The sequence below is a fragment of the Colletotrichum costaricense genome (genome assembly GCF_030867565.1).
Source record: "Colletotrichum costaricense strain IMI 309622 chromosome Unknown Scaffold_44.1, whole genome shotgun sequence".
Classification (NCBI taxonomy): domain Eukaryota; kingdom Fungi; phylum Ascomycota; class Sordariomycetes; order Glomerellales; family Glomerellaceae; genus Colletotrichum; species Colletotrichum costaricense.
In genome coordinates, this window is record NW_026848273.1 from 8,446 (window position 1) to 9,242 (window position 797).

At 52.8% G+C, this 797-nt stretch overlaps 1 protein-coding gene across 1 annotated transcript; it reads right to left on the minus strand.

Annotated features, from left to right (window-relative positions):
• Positions 1-315: 315 nt before the first annotated feature.
• On the minus strand, positions 316-793 carry CCOS01_17099 (uncharacterized protein; the record flags this gene model as incomplete). Its single annotated transcript, XM_060465233.1, has 2 exons — positions 316-340; positions 558-793. Coding segments are annotated over 2 exons (261 nt in total), but the record flags the coding sequence as incomplete, so codon positions are not given.
• Between the last annotated feature and the right edge of the window lie 4 nt (positions 794-797).

The window sequence follows — 797 nt, forward strand, 5'->3', positions numbered from 1 at the left end:
CACACGCATAGTTTGCCCAAGCTGAGGTCGAGTTATCTTCCCAGCATGGCCCGCAAGTGCGAAAGAAGAGCCCGCTTGGATATGTCAGATTCATTCAGGCAACAGTCAGGGCGTCGAACTCACTCGTCCTGCGCGACAAGTTCGCCTTGAATGTTGACGAGACAGGAGTTCAAGTCAATGACGGACCAACGATATCGACCAGCGAGCGACGGGCAGTAGGCTGCCACTTTGTACTTTGCATTCTTCAATGCACCCCATTGGACACATGACGACAAGAAGCCGTTCGCCCCAATTTGAGTGCTTCCACCGCTAACGTCAGTCGATGCCCTCCCCAGACGTCCTGTTAGAAGACAGAGTAAAGCAGCAGGAAAAAGCAGGCGATACAAAGGTTCGGCAGTGGGAAACATAGTCATTCTATAGTCTGAGTGTCGCGATGTAGGTGAAAGTAAACCGATGATCGACAGGACGAGTTGTAGAGAAAGGCGGACGGAAGCTTTATCGTCGACTGTAAGCCTCCATATCTGGCTCCAGTCCCCGATATATAGTAATTGTCTTACACGGAGGGCCGTGTCGTCGGCAGGGCTTGTCGTCGTGGGGGGCTAGCAGTGCAGAGATGTACTTGCTGTCGGCACTGCACAGTCTGCACAACTTCGCACGATTGAGCCCAGATAGCAATGAATTTGCTGTGCCTATGAAGTGTCGATACTGGTTGGTACCACAGGCAGCACACCGTGTTGAGATCGTTTGCCGGAAGCCAGATCTGGCTTGCTGTGAGCCAACCCAGCGAAGCTTCCAGC